General features: G+C 41.7%; 1 protein-coding gene across 3 annotated transcripts in view; it reads right to left on the minus strand.

The window, feature by feature from the left end:
- Window positions 1-2,568: 2,568 nt before the first annotated feature.
- Window positions 2,569-18,121, minus strand: part of MYLK (myosin light chain kinase) — a 191,066-nt gene continuing 175,513 nt past the window's right edge. For 2 of the 3 annotated variants that reach the window (XM_056495971.1, XM_056495970.1), the window contains 6 exons: window positions 17,472-17,595; window positions 9,903-10,055; window positions 8,779-8,902; window positions 7,485-7,614; window positions 6,478-6,597; window positions 2,569-4,695 (listed from right to left, as the gene is read on the minus strand). In XM_056495971.1, coding sequence (XP_056351946.1) covers window positions 4,445-4,695; window positions 6,478-6,597; window positions 7,485-7,614; window positions 8,779-8,902; window positions 9,903-10,055; window positions 17,472-17,595 — 902 coding nt within the window. In that variant the 3' untranslated portion in view covers window positions 2,569-4,444. Of the gene's footprint in view, window positions 4,696-6,477; window positions 6,598-7,484; window positions 7,615-7,838; window positions 7,857-8,778; window positions 8,903-9,902; window positions 10,056-17,471; window positions 17,596-18,121 lie in introns of those variants that run through there. The other variant, XM_056495972.1, reaches the window with a different exon arrangement.

An 18,121-nucleotide genomic window follows, 5' to 3' on the forward strand; every position in this document is an offset into this window, starting at 1 on the left:
GCTCGCTCGGTTATAAGGGCTGGGTCAAAACGCCTCTCAGCAGGGAGAAATTTGCCTGCCGTGTCCTTAGAGATGTTAATAGCGTTAACGCTAATGTAAGGGTATTTTTGGAATATCTCGTAGGTTTTCATGACTTTTATAATATAGATCAGAGGAGAGGAGGCTGAGAGGCGAGCTCCATTAGTGCATGTAAATATCTCAAAGGCGGGTATAAAGAGGATGGTGCCGGTGTTTTCGGTGGTGCCCAGCCACAAGATAAGGAGCGATGGTCATAAAGTAAAACACAAGGAGTTTGACCTCAACATGAGGAAGAACTTTACACTGAGGGTGGCAGAGCACTGGAACAGGCTGTGCAGCGAAGTCGTGGAGTGTCCGTCTCTGGAGACATCCCAAACACTCCTGGACAGTGTCTGTGCCACCTGCTCAGTGATCCCTGCCTGGGCAGGACGTCGGGCTGGATGATCTCCAAAGCCTCTTCCCACCCCAACAATTCTGTGATGCTGTGTGCATAACAAGTTGTAATTCATTTCCTGCCGAAGCTCTTTTACAAGAACAAAAGTCTGGAAAGCATTACTTACCCAGCAATAGACATTGAAGCATCCTTGTGAGGGAAGACATAACTGCCTTTCTGAACAGCCACAACAGAAGAATTTTTATTTTTTCTCCCCTACAGAAATTGTAAACACGTTGTGGAGTTACTTCTCCACTCGTGTAAACATCTCTTGGTTTATTTCCCATGCACGTCATGGTGCAGTCCCTTTATGAGCAGTGCAGAGTAACAGCATAAGCCTCACTCCCCATCTCAGAAGATTCTGCTTCCATATGAGTATTTTAGTGGCCTAATAAATTCGTGTGCGTGTCTCCTGCAGACAATAGGGCTTAAAATGCAAAGATGATTTATGAGAAGTCCATTTTCAAACAGCTATGTTTTAGGGCAATATTGCAGTAAACATACTGAGAATTTTTAGAGAAATCATTCATTATTCATATATGCAAGAAAGAAAAAAAAAAGATCTCTTGTTTGCAAAGTCTGACAGTCACTGCAGAGGAGAGGGCTGTGCAGTCCAGTGCTCTCTTGCTTGTCAGCAAAGGGATGCAGGGACCCAGCCGACTGCATGCCATGCATGCAATTAGCAAAGATCTCCTCGTCAACCAGAAATGTGCACAGGATGCTTGGGAGGTTCACAGGACGGTCATTAAGTAAATTAAGTTTCTGCAAACCCAGAAATACAAGTAGTGAAAAACAGCAGCTAGTCCCAAATTCTCTGTTGTCTCTTGAGAAGACTGAAAGTCATACTAAAGAAATACAAGGAGACTCAAGTGGTCCACCTCGGGTAGTACCACTGTCTTGCATAACCTCTGCTATTGGGGTTTCATCCCCATGACACCCCAAGAGTGGATTTCTGCAAACATTATACAACCAAGGTAAAGTTTATAGAAAGAGGCAATGCCTTTTATTAGACCACAGCTGGCAAAATGAGACAGGGCTTCATGTACGTAAATTATCTTTCTTCATTGGAAATAGAATTCTATTCTTCAAACAAAATTAAAAAAATCAAGGTCAAATACAGCTCGGAGTCAGTTGCTCAGAGCTGGATCAGATGCATGTCACATACTTTTGAAAGCAGAAGTCATTGTTTCCTGCAGACTAGAATGGATGTTAATAGGAAGCTAGAGGGAGATGGTAAACTCCTTGGAATATTCTTGGGGCAAAAGATAAAAAGGCAGTTTCTAGCCTGTGGAACACAAAAGGACTAGTGAAGGAGGAGAGGGAAGGGAAGATCTGTGCAGGAGCAGCAATTCTGAGTCTGTGGGCTTTGATATCCAGTGCGTGCACCCCCAGACCTTGCTGGGAGCAGCACAGCAGACCCAGACCTTTTCTGCTTCAGGTGTGTGCCTACCTGGGCGGAACCAGCAGTCACTGAACAAAGCCAGATATGTTCACAAGACAGTGGGGCACACCTTGCAGAGAGGGCTGTTTGAAGGGCTGAAGATTTGCTCAAGAAGCACGTTGCTACAAGCTGGGTGTTTGCACAATCTTTGCTTCAAGGGAGTCTGTGTGGTCCTGCTTGGTCTGTGATGACGTGGGCTGCATGTTAACAGAAGTCTGAATAAAGGCAGCACAAGCAGATTTGTCTTTGTCTTTACAGTTTTTAAAGACATTGGTTAAGTCCATATCTATCTTGAAACTTCCCTGATTTTTTTTCTCTCTTCCTCCCACGGTCTTTCAGAACTCTCAGTTTCCCCACCCTGCAGGAATTCCCAGTTGTGAAACAAACCCAGAGCTGCCCTGGTGCCCCCTCCACGTTCCCACTGAGGCCTGTGATGATGCTGGAGACGTGGCAGAGCACGGGCCATGGGTGCCAGCCCCAGCTGCAGCTGGTGGTGCTGGGGCAGAGCAGCATCACAGCACGAGCCCGGGGCAAGAGAAGGGCAGCAGCACCACAGACATCAGGGAGGCTGCACTGTTGCCACCCCAAGGGTTTGTGTGGCCAGCAGCTCAGAGGGGCAGGAGGGGAGGCTTGGCCAAGGTGGATGCAGTGGCGCTGCAATAGAGCATACGAGGAGTGTGCTTTGTGGTAGTATTTATTTAGGAACCGTGAGTAACTACAGCCGTAGCGGTCTCATCTTTGCAATTCTGATGGTTTAACAAACAGGGAGAATATTAGCATATTTTTATTAAGGTACAAAATACACCCCGTTGTTGCCTAAAACGTTTAAAAAAAAAAAAAGTGAGGAAAGCTCTGTATGCTCTAAATCAGATTCAAAACCTTTCCTAATAAGGAATTGTGGCAATACTGTGTTTAGTATAACAAGAGGTTTTTGTCAATCAAAAAGAAAAGACATGCTGGCAATCTGAACTTAGCAACAAAGAGTAAAGCAGTTACAAACCATCGTGTCATCCACATTAGTTGAGCTTTGAATGTAGAAGAGCAAATCATATGAAACACATACACAACTAGGTAATATCAAACAACCTAAGGTTGATAATGTACACACCTGTATTAAAGTACACTGACTACTTAATGGTGAGGATTTAAGTAATGTCTTTTTTTAAAAGAGGTAACCTTTGAAATGCAAATGGTTGCACTTTACACACAAAAAGTGGAAAAGAAAATCACTTTTGGAATGATACATAGATATAAGACACACTGGTTTTGGATTATGCATAATCACCTTGCAGCCTCTGATATTACCTCTGAACAACAACAAAAAAAAATTAAAAAGTGCCAATACTGTGAAAGGAAAGCAAAGTTACTAAGTCTGAGTGCGTTAACCATTTCTGAGAAAAAAAAATGGGGTTTGGATTTTGTTTTGTTTTGTTTTTCTGCGTTTTTAGAAAACGCAACAGCCTTACTGGTGCAGGTTCAAGACAAAAACAAGACAGTCAAGCTCATAAGGTAGAAATAGGTCCTATATAGGTTAAGATTCTTTGGAAATTGCTAAGAATAGAGGAGTTTGTAATCCAGGCTACTATCTTTTTGGCTACTCGAAAAATTTGTGGGAGTTTCCAGCTTATCATCAGTTGAAATCTGTTTTGCAATTGCCAAATAAATGCAAGTAAAACTTTAACTAACCTGGGATTCCATTCACAGACTTGCACAGAGAAATCACTGATTGTGCAATAACCTGTTTTTTCACAGCAGCATATATATGATTCGTAAGTCTTTATTAGACTGACCAGCAACACAGAAAATATTCTCAGTCTTTGTGTTTTAGTCTGTTTCTTAAGTAGGCAGCTGCAACTGCACTGAAGTGAACAGGCTCCATAAGGGAAAGATGACAAAGTGGGATCAGCTGGCTAAAAGCAAGATCAGAAGTATCTCAGGAAATCACCTGGATGTTTAATGCTAGCCAGTAATACAAGGGCACTGACAGAGGCAGTGAAAATGCCTGAAGTTTGGACTGTGAGACTCTGCTTAAAGCAGATGAGAAATGAACTGTGCCAACATACAAACCGCAATGCTGGCTGTGTCAAACCTTCCCTTACAGAAGATACAGCTCAGGGGATAGCCTATTCCTCAGGACTGGAGAGATTCACTGCATGTCTGGCCAACGATTCCTTTAAAGTAGATCTCGGGGAGCCAACTTAGCTGCGGTTTTGGCTGAGAAAAGTGATGGTAAAGAGCAATGAGCTCAGCAAATAGACTATTTTTCTTTAGGATGTTCAGAATATAACTTTGTTTCCATACATTTGATTTTAAAATTTGTCTGGGCAACTTAGTTGATGGCTTGCTTAAAGTCAATCCAATCATTCTAGCAACTTAGAAAGCCTGCTGGTTTGAAGTAATGCCCATACATAAAGCTAACAGGTATCAACTGATCATGCTGAAATAACAACCCCCCCAAAGACCTACGTTTCACACAAGGTGCTTTTGATAACTTGGTTTTCTGAGCCTTATAAGGAGAGTCTTTAAATATTTATATATTTTTTAGCCTTGTTTCATTCTTCCTCCTCTTCATCTTCTCCTTCTCCCTCTCCTTCTGCCATTGTTTCCACAAGGAGCTCTGCGGTGCACGTGGCTTCCCCAAGGCTGTTAACAGCTTTGCAGGTGTATTTGGCATCATCGTCCCCACATACTTCAGAAATAGTCAAAGAACAGTTCCCTTCCTCATCGTAATCTATCTGGAAGTGACGGGACTCCTTGACAGGCTGATCGTCCTTGAACCACATCACCTCAGGGTCGGGATAGCCTGGAAGAGGGAGAGAGAACAGTGACTGCAATAAACGAGCGTTAACTGAGCGCTAATTACCTTATTTACCATAATTCCTGTGTATGGACCTGCCAATGTGTTGATAGACAAATATTTCATTGACTTCTATGGAAAATAAATGTAGATGATGTGAGGCTTTTTTAGTTCACATTTACCTAAAACTGTTTTTTGTGAATAGCAAAAACTGCAGTCCAGTGAGCACTGCAGTACTCGCTGGATTCCTCCTTCCAGTCCTTTAGCAGTGCCTGCAGACAGCTTTCTGTGTGCTGTAGCCATCAGCCAGGGAACTCCTGACAGTGCATCTGAGGCTCACGTTACACTGCAGCTTCTCCGGAGACAACAGTTCCCAACACCGAGATTTAGAATTTCAAGGGTAAGCTCTTTTGGGCTTACAATTTAATATTTTCTCAGGTTGCTTTGCTGTGGTAATTCTAAATCTTCCTTCTCCTAATCTGCTCCTTACATTGCACTCTCCCTTTCTATGTTTGTTAGGGTAAGTGAGGAAGTCTAAGAAAAGCATTTTGATTGTGCATCTCAACAGGAATTTCAGAGCCTTTTATGAAGCAAATGGCTCTGCTAAGCCTCGGAGCAGCACTGCACAATGCCTGCTGCAGAACAATCCCTTATACAGTACTCTTGGCTGCTGTAACAAATTGAAGGTTTGTGGTCTCAGCCAAGTTCTGGACTGCAATGGGACGATAACTCCCCACTGAGCAGAAATAAAGTGCAGGAATCCCTAATACACAGTGAACATTACAGCAATACACTGCAAAGTTTGGAACATCAGCTGTGGTACATCCATCTGTTTTATTCTGTGCAGTACTTGTGCACGTACCCCTGATGCTGAGCATCCATCAGCAATAATAATCCATCCTCACATCTCCACTGTGAGGAAGGAAACCCAGGCAGGGAAAGACTGGGAGCATAGAAACAAGCAGAAGGTCGATGAGGCAGTTTCTGATATCCTCATTTTAAGATTATGAATTAACTTGTACACATGCAGGATGGTACTGACTCTACCCATTTTGTTTTCACATCTCTTCTTTCCAAATTTCTAGTTTTCATTCACAACTGACATACACAAAGTTCAGTCTCATTGCAGAAGTGGCAGTGGTTTTGGCCTTTAGACTCTTGGGTGACTATGCCCACATTCCTTATGTGTCTTCTCATAAACTTATACTTTGCATATTCCAGTCTGAGGTTTCTTTAAAGTAAGTAAAGAAACCCCAAACAACAGAAGAGTATTTTCTAGATGTGACTTATGTGATCAGCACAAGAATATTATCTTTATTTCTCATTCACATACATACTTGTTTGCCTTTAATAAAATGTATGTATGGCTTAAAGTTATCTTGAGGTGACCTGAAACTGGTCTGTCATTTCAGACAACTGACCTCCTACTAATTTTTGCTCTATGGCTGGCACTGTCTAAGTGTATACTATGGGAATTTATGCTTCTACTTTGCATCTTGCTTTTACTGTTCCCTCAAAAATCAAATGACAGTTCCCACTTGCTATTCTAAATTAGTGATTCACACGTGGACTCCTGGAGACTTCTGTTGTGTGGCAAGCACAGAACAAGCTCCAGATAATTTCTGTTATTGCAACACATTCATGCTGTAACATGCAGATATTGGTAAAGCAAAATGGCATCAACTCAACAATAATACAGAAGTAAAAATTGAAAAATTGAAGCAATTGCCCAGTGCAGAAAGCTGACAAGGAAGGAAAGAAAGAAATAGACATGCTTATTCAAAGTACCTTCAATTTTGCAGTCAAATCTAGCAGCACTTCCTTCCACAACTTCCATGTCAAGGATTTTTTTAGTAAAATATGGCTTTACGTGGGGCTTTTCTTCAGCCACTTCTTCGAGGAAAGCATCTGGAGGAAAGCAAAGAGTTAGTGAACAATTTTACAGGGCACGTTCTCAAAATATGTATTTTAGTTTTTAATTACCAGATGGTAATGAAAGCATTCTTTATTTCACTTAATTCTGTCAGACTAACAAGAGAGCAAGGATGTTGGCTGCTTAGCTTTGTGCCGATCTCTTGCAGCTGGACAATGATTCAGGCCATAAATAGAAAGAAATGTACGAGCAGGGCCACCATGCTACTCAGTAGCACTATCCTCAGTATTTTTCCCTTGAATTTGTTTCTAACAAAACCTGGACTTTTGCTGGTCAGAGGGATAAACGAGCTCCACTTGTATCAGGCCCACAGTCTATGTGGATTTGTCAAAATTACTTGTGTGATTTTCAGCAGTGTCAAAAATTTGAACCTCTGACTGCTACACACCACTAATTCACATTTAATCTGGGGACCTACAGGAGTAATGCAGACATTTCCTTAAATGCCCTGTCTGAGGAGCAGAGTTAATGCAGGGTGTGTGCCATAGTTACAGCAAGTGTTAATGCTTTATTGCTTCCTTGCTTGCTTGCTTGCATGAGAAGGCAATACATCATTGTCATCTTTGTATAAACATGCATTCCCAAACTCAGAGAAAGTGCAGCTGACAAATCTGCCTTAATTCTTTGGCTTTAAAAAGAAAAGTTTACTGCCGTGCTTATACTGTGACATTTTGGGTAGCGGGACAATATAAGAAGAATGATTTTTTTACATATTTCTTTAAAAAATAGGAAGATAAAAACAGAGAGAGAGAGAGAGCATAGGAATATCCAACTCAATGATTAGTCTTCAGCAATTTGCTTAAAGTTTTAGTAGGATTGATTCAGAGACAGGTAAAAATATGGGGCAGAAAAAAATTCTTACCTTCATTCTCTGCTTTGTCTGCATTTATAGGGCTGGTAGGCGAGCTCCCAGAGGCCTTCCTCCCACTCATACCAGAAATCATTGCCATGGATGACAGTCTTCCTATTGCCCGGACAGCATGGCCTGTTTTCTAAGACATAACAGAAAAGGCTACTGATCAATCCAATCCAACAGGCATGTGATTTTCTGCAACAATCGTGCTTCGGACAAATTATCTGGGATCTCTGCAAACCTCACTGGAATTGGTGGACAAACTGCTTATATATAGCTCAGTTGTTCTAGGAGAGACAGAGCAGGCTGGACTGAATTACCAAATTTAGTTGCAGATATAAACTTCCCCTGATGAACTCATACCTAAATGAATGTCTCTGTTAGCTGCGGATAAAAAGCACTGTGCGAGAGGAGAAGCCCTGTCCTGTGCAACTGGAACTGAACTCTGGTGGGGGATGCCTCTCTCCACAGCCTTCTGGGCTGGGCTGAATTTCATCCAACATGGATAACGAGCTGATATGAAATGAATGAGAAAGCACCATCTGCATGATGGGAGCAGACTCTGACAGGACCCAGGATCAACCGCCAGGCTACTAAAATATGCTCAAACTATGAGGGTTGTAGTACAGACACTTGTATTGCATGAGCTTCAAGAAACAAGCAGAGCATAAGAGGGAATATAAGGTAGATTTACACAAATTAGAATTTTGTAGGCTACTCAAAAGGATTCAGGATTTCACACAACTCCTGTAGCTATCAGCGTGGCACAGATGGATCTGCTACTCCTGTTCCAGCTTTAGGAAAAAAAGAAGATACAGAGATTGAATATGTTAGAGAAAACCAGTCTGATTGAATGCATGGGAAGCTGGGGAGGTTCCAACAAGACAGAACTCTTGGCTAAGTAGAATCAAACTGCCACAAAATAAGGTACCTTTAGGGAGGCCAGGCAGGTAAGTTTTACCTGAACTGTTCAGGTTTGTTGAGACTTACACAATCCCCCAGCTCTCAGTGGCAGGGAGAGGGCAGGGAAGAGAGAGAGATACCCCTAGAAGAGTAGAAAAACTGTACTTGAGCTCATATACCTTTTAGCACCTGAAATGGGATCATCCTGTGTAATCCATGTGCAACTGTGCACCCTCCTGCTGCCCAGCTGCAGGAACCAGACCTGCTGTCCTGCATTCCCACGCCAGAGCTTTCACCAGAGCAGAATCCCCCTGGTATGATGTGTTCCCCAGAATCAAAAACATTAAAAATAAAGAGATTTATTAGGATATCTAGCCCAATTCCACGTTCTCTTCATTACCTGCCATTTTCTTCTGGCCATATATTTCTTCATCCTATCTTTGGAAAGTTTTTTGGCTTCCATGTTTTTGGTGTCTTTTTGCAGCCAGGGATGCTGAAGACATTGAGTACAATTTAAGCGACTCCTGTTTTTGTATAAAAAGACCAGTCAGTGTTGCCAATAACGAGAGAGGAACCTACCTGCTGTAACATTATTTTGTGCTCTCTTTGCTGGGAGCTGATTTTTCTGTTTCCTAAATTTAGCAACAAAGATCACATGGTTTTGCTTTCCCAGCCATTCTAACTTCTTAAACTAATTTTCACAATTTCTGTAGATCTTTTTGAGAGAAAACTGTGCATTTTTTAGTGTTAATAAAACATTATAAAACAAGGCAGGAAAAGCCGTATGTTTTAGGCAAGGAACACATACAGCAGAGCCACAATGGCAATGATTCAACTGCTTCATGCTGGCTGAATGCAGAACCCTGTCCCAGATCTCCTTTCCTTCATTTACAGAGATTTCACTGTCCCACCACTTAATACCCTCCCGAACATCTAACAGAACAGAAACTTCCAAATCTCTTGCCACACCTATTCTTCACGTTGCTCAGGATGCACAGGTAAATAACCCTCTGTTCTCCACCTGCAAACTCATTGGAAGAAGTATGTTTCTTTTCCTTGCTTTGTTCAGACACTTCTGCAAAAAGGGCTTCCAACTCTGATTTTTTTTTTTCTTGCCCAATTACTACATTTATAGGGAAGCTGCCTTTTCAGAGGTACCACACTTAAAAGCGACACATGTCAAAACTGCAACCTATTCAAAGCAAGACAGAACGCGTCATGCAGGAATGTGTGTCACGCAAGGGTGGGGATCGGAGTGGCCACACAAAAGCCCCGGTGCCCCTCGCCCGAGGTGAGGGAAGAGCACAAAGAGCCGGCGATTGAAGCAAAAGCTCCATTCAGCCCCTGCAGCCCGTGAGTGAAACAGAGAGCGCTGCACACCGGGAGCCGGAGCCGGGCGGGCACCACAGCTCCTTATAAAGTATGGCCAGAGATGCTGCGGCCATGGGGAGATCCAGAGGGAAACACGAATGGCAACTGCAAATGCAAACACAGAAAGTGCAGCAATAAGTCCAACAGCTTTACTTCATGTCTTTCTTTAGTAGATTGCTGATAAAGTCCTTGGCATCGTCAGAGATTTCATCGAAAGCCTCATCATCGAAGTCCCACGTTGCTGAGGTGACATTGGCAAGGGTTTCGTTGTCGTTGTCTCCCATGAAAGGAGAAAGTCCGCTGACCCTGGGGGCAGAACAGACACACAGAGAACAAACCACGTCAGTTCGCAAATTGCCGGCGGTGCGAGTTAAAATCGCGTGTGACATCTCCCATGCTCTGCAGCTCTTTATCAACAAAAGCTTGCTTAAAAAAACTAAATTAAATTAAAAAGGACTCAAAACTAACTACAGATAGTCTTACGGGAAGGAAACTAGAATTTTGCCAGCAAAACTTAAAGGCACATTTTTCTAGTTTCCTTCGCTTTTCACAAGACATTTTTGAGGAGAATTAGAATTAGGTGAAGCTGGAGCAAAGTAGTTTGTTAAATGACTTCTCTAGTTCTGCGCAATTAATACTAGATTTTTCACACTAAATTTAGTGGAATATCTTTCTTTTTCCCCTGGCATTTCCTCAGAATCACAGAATTGTCAGTGTTGGAAGGAACTTTTGGAGATCATCTAGTTTTGGGGATATTTTGCTGCCTTTACTATTAAACCAAGGGGGGTTTTGTACATTTTATTCCATTTACTTCTGCAGAGAGACCCCAAGAAGAAAGATGCACAATCAAATAATGAAATCCAGAGGGTTATTTTGTAAACAAACGCACCCTGAATTATGCAGACAGATAAAACAGTGCTGCATCACTGCAGGCTGTGAAGTTATGCAGATGCATCCAGAAGTGATTTGGTCTTTATGTTCTCCATCATCATGATGATGCATGAAACAGAAATAATGCTCTCCTATAACCTAAGTTGAGCTTCCAAGGCTTTTTATACAATATAACAGATAAATTGCCAGTGAAAGGCAATTACAGAACATCATGGTGTCATTTTATCAGTCTCTTTCTGCAGTTGAGCATTATCTTTTATTACACTGTGCATCTGGATAATTTTGATGCCTGTATATATCACGCTTTCAGAGAAAAACTTACAGGTGAAAGATTGCTCATTCCTTAGAACTACAAGTTATTCACTTTTCCAGGTCCTCCTAGCATGCAATTTACAGAATAAACTATTCTTCATGAATTTTTACAGACTTTATTTGGTTTCTCTGGACAATTGTGTTAACCAGTACTACTCCTTTTTTTTTTTTTTTTTTTTTTTTTAATATATTAAAATAAGTGTAATTTATTGCAGTTCTGAAAACACTACATGGAAATGATACTATATAAATATGGTGCCACTGAATATCACAGAACAGACTGGTTAAAAAAAAGATTGGGTTCAAATAAAGTGAGCTATTAGATTAATAATATTAGAATGATCTCCTTCAAAGTTATTTTGCTTCTTATTACATTCAAAATCTAATTTGTTCCTAAGCATTTTATTTTATAAGCAAAGCAGAAGCACACACTCTTTGAAGTCTCACACAGAGCAGACACTAAATCTTTTACCATTTCTGGAAGTTGTGTGCAGTACAGCAGACTCTAGAATCTTACATGTATACTTCAAAACTTCTTAGTAATAATACATGAGCTGAAGATAAAAGGTTTGTTTATTCTCAGGCAGAGAAAGGTAAATCAGAACAGAATGTATTTGCTGTCTTACTTTCCATTATATGTGGAGCACCCGAATGCAGCAGTGAATCCTGACTTTGTAAATGTGTAAGGTGGCATCAATCCATTTGTGAAGATAAAACAGGCACAAGTTACCAAAGGCTAAAAGATGAACGTACAAAAATGCCCCCCTAAAGCAACTTCACCACGACTGTTCCCTGTGTTTGACACTGGAGGAGAGCAGGTTTGTGCCTGCAGGACAGCCCTGCAGAGCTGGCACAGCTGCAGGCAGCGCGAGGCTCTGCTCTGCCCGCACCCCTCCAGCCCCCACAGCCAGGTACATCCAGAGGCACGGGAACCTCTGTCCTGGAATCACAAAGCATTGCTGCAGGGCCTCAAACCCACCTCCTCTCTGGCATCTGAACATCTGCTCAGTTATGACAATGTCAGTGTTCTCCAGAATGTTTTAGCAAGTGAGAAAACCTCATGCAGACCGCAGTTCTGATTTTGCGTTCACATACTGACTGCTGGTTTGTCTCATTTTCACCTTGTGGTAGGAAGAACAGTCTTAGCCAAGCCAGCAGCTTATACAAGGACAGGTCTGTGAAGTATTCCTTTAGCTCATTGTCAAAAGAGGGATGCACATTTTCTCTTCATACAGTTAAGCTTCCAGAGGATGCAGTTCTGAGCTGGAGCAATAACAATCCCTTTTCCCTTCAATACTTGATCGAAGTATGTCAGAGGTGACCTCTGCACAGTATTACCACAAATAGTGCTGTGCAGCTCTTGTACTACATTGGACAAGATTTTGGCCTGTTTCCAGAGGTTACAGCTGCAGTAGTGAGAGATCATATGCATACTAAAAAACCTGCTATAGGTGCAGGGACATTGCCTCATGTGGAAACACCACTTTTCCATGGTGCTGTTAAGAGGCAGTGCTTGTACTGCATGTCCCACACAGCTTTTGAAGGGTGAGTATAAACTAAAGGATGAGAAGATTAGAGAAGGAAAAAAAAAAATCTTTGGCTGTTGTTTTTGTTTGTGTGTGTGTGCATTTGTTTTTTTTTAATTTTAGAATTGTATGACAGAATTATCTGATAAAATTTTAAATGCTGTGGTAGGATTGCTCGATCCCATGCATTTGGTAATTTACCAGGTGAGTCTCAGTTAAGCCTCCACTCACTTTGTAATTCCTGAACACCAGTGTAACAGTGCCCATTCAAACATTCAAACGAACCTATTTTCGTATTCCTGAATGTGCTGTTGCAGATTTACAAAGCTAAAATAATTTTCTCTCTCTACTACAGTTTTACACTGTGAATCAGTTGCCTTGTTGTGGAAATACTTCCAAGGGAGAACTAGATCCTTGTCTATAGTCAGAAAACAAAATCCAGCAACTAGTGTGGATTATAGCCAGAAATTTTTATCTCTAGCACAGATTTCACTGACTGAAGCCTTGGTTGTTCATTTCTTAATAGCCATTTAAAGTAATAATGGTCCAGCAACTCTTTTGACAGATAATGGAAACAATTTCTTTTTGGAATGCTGAAGTGATAAAGATGAGCTACTGCTCCAGAAAATTAACACTGAGCTTACACTGCGAAGTTACTCTTAGACAAGAAGCAGGCTGTTTACTGAAAACATTTTTCCAGCTACTTTACCAGGCATCTTCCTGGCATGTTAAGAACCATTTGTTTAGAAAGTCTTTCACAGTTTCCACTTCTAAATAAAGAAGAAATATATTTTATCCTCTAGGAGTTCCTTAACATTTATTGGTCTGTTCTAACAAAGCTCTGAGTGCAGACTTAGAAATGTTAAGATGAAAAGGGTCCAATGTGGATGCAAATTTCATTCCTATGTAGCAAACACCATGGCATTTCAACTGGAAATCTTTGCATTAAAACTCCCACTAATCCAGGAAAGATGGCTTTGCTCTCAAAGGGTCAGACTGTGAGTGTTCCTCTGCAAGCAGAGCCTGCAGCACCAACTGCCTGGGACTGCTGGCACTCAGCTTCTCCTTACCTGCTTTGCCTTGCATTGGCAGCACAAAAAAAGTAACAGATCTCAGTATGATTTTGGTATCTGCTTCTGATAAACCTGTGCAGGGCATGTCAAATAAGCATGTGATGTTGACACCTCCACCCTGGAGATCATGTAGAGAATTAATTATTTTCCAAGTGAACTAAAGTAAATAAATAGTCTAAGGATACTTTGTCATCCATGAGACACTTAGCTCCTCTCTGGAGGAAGCAGACCACTGAGCCCATGTAAAGGGAGACAGATCATTGCTGAAGCAAGGGTGTTACTGCTGTTCTCCTCCTGTGGATTAATGAGGAACCACAGTTTGCCAGTGCCACTGAACAAATAAAACATTTTCTTTGAGCGGTGCAGTCTGACATTAAAGCCTTCCTAACTTAGTTTAAGGAAAGAACAAAGAGTGCTCTCACATATTTAATATAAAGAGGTATAAATTTTAAACATGACATGGAGCTGAGTGTAAGCCAGTGGTGCCTTGCTTTATCCAGGTTCCAAGCCAGCACACCCAAAAGATGAACGATGCTGAAAGATCTTTCAACCAACCCAAACTGCCAAACAAGGGAGGATGAACAGCAGTGATGAACAGCACAGTGGATAAAAGGGAAAGGGAATGTGTGAAGAATCTGGGTGTGTGCTGTTAGGAAGGTGCTGAAGGAAACGAGTATACAGCAAGATCAAATTAAAAAATATTAATTGACAGAGATCAACTACACTGAAAAGATAAACACGGCCTGGCGCTGATAAAGCAAGAACTATGGGAACAATAGTTCCAAGCAGGGGTTTGAATCAGCCACAGACAATTCCTCCCTGAAACTACTGGGATCCTATGGTGCCAGAAGGAAAAGGGCAATCCACATTCAGTGTATGCCCATGCAGTGCTGAAGCCTTAGACTGAAAATTGGTTTGAAATAAAAATTAGAAATTATTTCAGATTACTAAATATTCAAAGCAATGACTATCCAAATTGATCATCAGAAAAGAACTAGAAATAGAAAAAACATGCAAATTCAGCAATGCCCAGAAGAATAAATGGAACAGAAAGAGCTGGAAAGAATTCAGGGGGTTTAACCTTCATTAGATGAAGATTATTGTAAATGCAGAAAGAAACACTGAAATGGACATAAATGGAGATGATATACACAAGCTATAATATTTGTGGCCTGTTATTTCAAAGTCAATAGATCAACTTAAGTATGTGGAACAGTACTGTGATGCAGAACAGGACAGAGTACAAGATAAAAGTGGAAGATAAAAAACATGAGGTGGAGAATATGAACGGAAATTTAAGGAAGAACAAAGACAGATGAAGAGACAGGACTGAATAAGTTATCCAGGAAGATTAAAAGGATTTAATATGTAATTTAGAAATGTGGAAAGGGAACCCATGAACTGTAGGATGGAATTAAATTAGTCGTGCCAGAAGGAAGACAGATGCAGTATCCCAGCAGGGAGTGCAATATCTGTACTTACATCTGCGTAGCAGAGGGCTGGGGAGAGGTTTTGCTGCAGGGTTTTGGAGGAGTGCTGTCACCCTGCTTCCTACTTAAGATCACATCGAACCATTTATCCTTCTGCAGGGAAGATTCTTCACTCACAGAGCTCACTTTAGAAGCTCTCTGCTAAAGCCAGTTTGTTTCCATTGTGGTGCAGCACATCATGGAAACACAGTCACTTTCTAGGCAGGTGTTGTGTCAGGTGATGCTGTTGTGTGTTCCCAGCTGTTTCCCTTGGAACAGATGATGGGTACAGCAGCTCTGGGCCTGTAGCTGCCTGAGGCAGAGCTGCCCTTAAGCTCAGTGCTCTCCTCTGCCTGCATGGCCCCACTCCCACGGCAGGGGAGAGGGGATGCTCATGCCCAGGTAAGAGCACAGTGATGGTGTGTGGGACAGACACCAAGGGAGTGTGTCTTCCACTTCAGGCGTGAAGATTTGGCAATTCTGAGCTTACAATCAAAATGGGAAAGCAGAGCTGCAACTAAAGAGAGATGCAGTTCTCAATGACTTTTATTTGCATTCTGTAATGATGATGTGATAGTTCATTTTGGATAATGGCTCATAGTTGTGAGTCTGTAAAAATAGCTGGGCTGTAAGAAAGTTAAGACTAATCGGGAACCTCTGTCAGTCTGGGGTGGAGAGGTAAAGTCCAAGTGATGACTCACGGGTCCTCCCTAACTTCTATTACTTTGTTCTTACGGCAAGAAAGACAAAAACTGATTATCCTGCTAATTATTATTGTGGCAATAACAATGCATCAAAAGAAATATCTTTCATTGTGTTGGGTTATGCAGATTTCCACTTATGATGGGTTATGATATTGTTATGACCTTAGCAAACAAATATATTTCACAAGGCATATCTGAATCAATGTAACACCACCCAATCCCATCAGCTGAATGGTACAGCATCCAAATATGCTGCTTGGCATAGAGGAACTGGGAAGAAGCAGACTGGTCTTCGGCAAGACATGTCGCCCTTCCCGCACTCGTTCCCGTCGGGGTGTCTCGGCCGCTGTCCCCAGCCCGGCTGCCCTCCCCGGGAGCTGCCAGCCCCGATGCCTGGCACTCAGAGTGGAGCTGGCGGGGCGCTGGCGGAGGCGCCGCGGGGCGGGCGCGCTGCAGGCGGCGCTGCTGCTCCGAGCGATGCCCGCTCCCATCCCGGAGCCGCGGGCATTTGTCATCCCGCTGCTGCCTGGGTGGGCTGCGGCACTGCGCAGCCAAAGGAGCTTTCAAGATCTAGGAAGGAGTGCTTGGGAGTGAATGGAAAATAGAAGTCCCGTAAATAAACTGGCAGAGAGAAGTGACCTTGAAGCGTGGAGCGCGCTTCACATCTGAAACTGAAGATAACAGAAATATTCCGAGTCTTTGCTGGGAGTACGAGGGAGTCGATGTGGTAGCTTTTGTATAGGCCAAGTAAGGAAATTGTGTTGCTTAGTTTGGAAATGAGAAGAGCACGAACAAGTGCAGGCTCATGAGAAAAGCCGGAGTACAGAAAGACTGAGTAAAACTGAGGCAAACAACTGTGCATTGCCAGGTGTCAAAGAGCAGGATAGCCAGGGCAGAGGGGACTCTTTAAAAAACAAAGAAAGGCATTGAGAAGAGTCTTTTAAAAGAACCAGTATAAAGCAGATTTACCACTGCCTTATTACTGAAGCTGGAAGAAGGGAGAAGGAATCATGCTTCAGAATAAGCTTCTCTTTTCACTTGTTTATATGGCATCAAATGTGTAAAACCACTGCTGGAAGAAAATCCCTTGCTGATCTAGGCATGGAGATATTATTTTCATATACATTTCTCTAGATCCACTGTTGTTTATAAGCATGCTGTATCAAATCATATATAGAAATCTAATCTAATACCGAAATATGTAACCAAGAGCTGCAGCCACCCACCTTCTAAAGTGTTTCCACAAGCTTAATCCATGCTGCTTATAAAATGCACTTATACAGTGGCTTGTGCTTGGTAATAAATTAAAATGCACTGTGAACAGATATGGTAATGCTGGGATACTTCAGTGTGTCCCACGAGACCCCAAAATTTCACAAAAATTTTCTCTTGTGGAATAAAAGAATGGAAATTATTGGTTATTAGTGCATGCCCAAATATTTCTCTTTAACATCTGGAAAGGAAAAACAGTTTGAATCTAATAATAAAACAGTCACATTGTCTTTTTAAATGAGATGAAGCGTTGCTGGTTTATGATGTAAGAAAATCAACACCAAATAGTTGAATTTCCAGAGCTGCCAGTTCTGCAGTTTAGCAATTGCACCCTTCAGAGAACAGCAATGTTTTATTAAACATGCTGGAGCTGCAAATTACAACACAAGAGGCCTGAAAACTTCAGAAGTTCATGAAAATATTGTATGTTCAGAACATTCAGGATTTGTGAATTTAAGAATAGAAAAGTACTCACAAAATGTAGCAGATAACTCCTATACTCCACATATCTGTTTCATATCCAATAGGTTCATAGTTTATAACTTCTGGAGCTACAAACTCAGGTGTTCCAAAGAGGACTTTCAGAGAGCCTGCATTTTCTGTGAAGAATGAAAGAGAAAACCATTAACTGCCACATGGAGATTTTTAAAAAGACAGTTATTGTCCAGTAACAGGAAAACCAGATTTGCCCTAATATTTGTGATTTTTTTAAAGGTCCATATCAGAAGAAATAAATGATGCCTGAATTGCTATTTTCTTAGCTAATACAGAAAGCACACAAGAAGATTCCTATTGCAAGGAACTTCCACAAGACCAAATCTATGAAAAAGGAGAGCCATCAGTACTTAATTCAGGTTTGTATATCTTGAAGTAAAAAAGTGTTTGAGCCTCCATCCCTTTAGCAGTTGCACAAGAGAACTGCAGGACCGCCGCTACAGTTTTCACAAACTATTGAACTTTTATCGAAGCTTGGGGCTCTGCATGTTGTGGTAAAAAGAGCCAGTAGTGCTAAAATTATAATGATAGGAAATAACTATTTCAATCCATCACATTTTCTGCTAGTGTAAACGGGAAAGAAAATCAATAGTGGGTTGCATGACTCTTAAATTTGAAGTGGCACAGGCC

The sequence above is a fragment of the Oenanthe melanoleuca genome, chromosome 7 (genome assembly GCF_029582105.1).
Source record: "Oenanthe melanoleuca isolate GR-GAL-2019-014 chromosome 7, OMel1.0, whole genome shotgun sequence".
In the NCBI taxonomy this organism is placed as follows: domain Eukaryota; kingdom Metazoa; phylum Chordata; class Aves; order Passeriformes; family Muscicapidae; genus Oenanthe; species Oenanthe melanoleuca.